Genomic DNA, 2,016 nt, shown 5'->3' with positions numbered 1-2,016 from the left:
AACCTTGCTCCACGCAAGGCAAATTGTTCATACACAACAAAAATAAACAACCTTGCTCCACGCAAGGCAAAGTGTTCTAATACAACAGCTAAGAGTACATCAGCTAGAATACAAAGAAGGCAACGCCTTCAAGACTTGGTAGAAGGGGCATCCTCAGTGGCCGGCTCCGCCTCTGGTGTCGGGACACTAGCATCAGCAGGAGGACTCTGTGCAGGAGGCTCGCCACTCGTATCAAAGTTAATCTCAACCGAGAGGTTGAACCTAACCAACCTATCTTCCCAGCGAAGCTGCTCGTCCACTAGTCGGTCCATGATGTAGCTCTTCAGCTCCTGTGAGGTTCGGAAGGACTCGATCTCCTCAACTCGGGCAGTAGCCACCTCCTCGGCCTTCGACCTCTTCAGCTCCTCCACCTCCTTGGCCAGGGCCGCCTTTTGCACTAGCAGGGCGTTCTTCTCTCAGATGGCCTCCTGCGTCTCCGCCATCTTGCTCTTGGCCAGCTCATCACGCCTCTTCAGCCTCTGGATCTCTTTATCCGCCTTGGCCATGCTGACATACGTCTCGCCAAAGGCCTGCAAAACAAAACAACGTCAGTCAACCCAAACAAGAATAATCCAACAAAAAATGCACACAAGAAGGCCTAACACTTACATAGGCAGAGGTGAGGATCGTCTTTTGGGCCCGGTCTATGAAGGAAGAGGCTGGGGTCCTCGCCAGAGCCTCAGGATCACTCTTCACGCCTTCCAGGAAGACGTTCACCAAGGGCACCTCCTGCCGGTGCATAGCTAGGTTCACCTCCTTCTTCTGCTGGCGTAGCCTGCCGAAGTCCACCTTCTCCACCCCTTCAGCAAACACGTCCTCCATGCCGAAGGGGAGCTTCGGCGGCACCTGCAGATTAAAAGGCGGAAGTCTCGGCCTCGACCCCATCACATGCTGATGAGCCTCCTCCAAGGCTTTCCTTTTCCCCAGTACGTCAGCAACCCGACCCTCATCATCATCTCTGGGGCGTTTTCCAGCACCCTTCTCTGCCTTCTTGGCCCGAGACTCCCTGAGCCACTTTTGCATTTCAGCCTTATCAATGTCCACCGCCACTTTCGTGCTCCCCCTTATAATGCCAGCTACTGTCAAAACAAATAAAACAATTACATTAGTCACAACCACAAAAGGCTTAGCACACAACTAATAAAGATAACCCAGGTACTTACTTCCTTAAAGGAGTTCGGACTCCAACAAATTCTTCTGCGTGACTAGGTTCCCGCACTCACGCTCGGTCTCCGACAGCTGCGCCCTCACCCACTCAACCTCGTCTTCCTGCTCCTTGGAGATAGGGCCCCACTTCACTGAACCTGCACCAAAGGTTAGATACTACTTAGCCATTTACACTGGCACAGACAAAATAGAGAACCAAGAATAAGAGCTAAAGCAAAACACAATCAAACATCAAACAGTCTTAAGGGATGGGGCCAAGGACCTATAGACTGGAAGTGGGTAGGAATGTGTTGGACAACGCTCTTCCCTGGCGGACTCTCCCAGTCCCCATAAGCCATGCACCACCTGTTCCTCCAGGACTTTTGCGTAGTTGGCTTGTGCCTAATAAAATAGCCCCTCTCCTTCGCCTTTCGGCAATTAGCCTGTACCCAGCCAAAATTCCCCTACTGCTTCGAAACCGAGTACAAGTACATGAACTGCTCAAATGTTGGCTCCCCCAACCAGCCAACCACCAAGCGATGTACATCCCATGAAGAAGAATCCAAAAGTTGGGATTATACTGCCCCGGCGCATACCCCAACTTAGCCAACATCATCTGCACCCACGGATGAAAGGGTAGTCTGAAGCCGTGCCGATACATATCCGTAAAAATCATCACGGAGCCATCCGAAGGATATCTGACTACATCAGCCGCAGTGGGTAACCTCAAGCCCACATAGGTTGGAACACAAAAGTCTGTCCGCAGCTGGGCCAATTTGGCTTCTGTAAGCGTATTCCGCCTCGGCAACGGGACACCAACCCGAATGTCTA

General features: G+C 51.9%; 2 protein-coding genes across 2 annotated transcripts in view; both read right to left on the bottom strand.

The window, feature by feature from the left end:
* Positions 1–311, bottom strand: part of LOC117616212 (inosine triphosphate pyrophosphatase-like) — a 2,255-nt gene extending 1,944 nt beyond the window's left edge. The window contains exon 1 of the mRNA XM_034345459.1: positions 136–311. Within this exon, the coding sequence (XP_034201350.1) occupies positions 136–311 (176 nt within the window). The remainder of the gene's footprint in view (positions 1–135) is intronic.
* Positions 312–396: 85 nt separating this feature from the next.
* On the bottom strand, positions 397–864 carry LOC117615009. Its single transcript, XM_034343970.1, has 2 exons — positions 649–864; positions 397–569 (listed from the first exon to the last, which is right to left on the bottom strand). Exons 1-2 carry the CDS (start codon positions 859–861, stop codon positions 456–458), a joined length of 327 nt encoding a protein of 108 aa, XP_034199861.1. The 5' UTR covers positions 862–864; the 3' UTR covers positions 397–455.
* Positions 865–2,016: the final 1,152 nt, after the last annotated feature.

The sequence above is a fragment of the Prunus dulcis genome, chromosome 1 (assembly GCF_902201215.1).
Source record: "Prunus dulcis chromosome 1, ALMONDv2, whole genome shotgun sequence".
Classification (NCBI taxonomy): domain Eukaryota; kingdom Viridiplantae; phylum Streptophyta; class Magnoliopsida; order Rosales; family Rosaceae; genus Prunus; species Prunus dulcis.
This window is presented reverse-complemented; position numbering and strand designations above follow the sequence as displayed.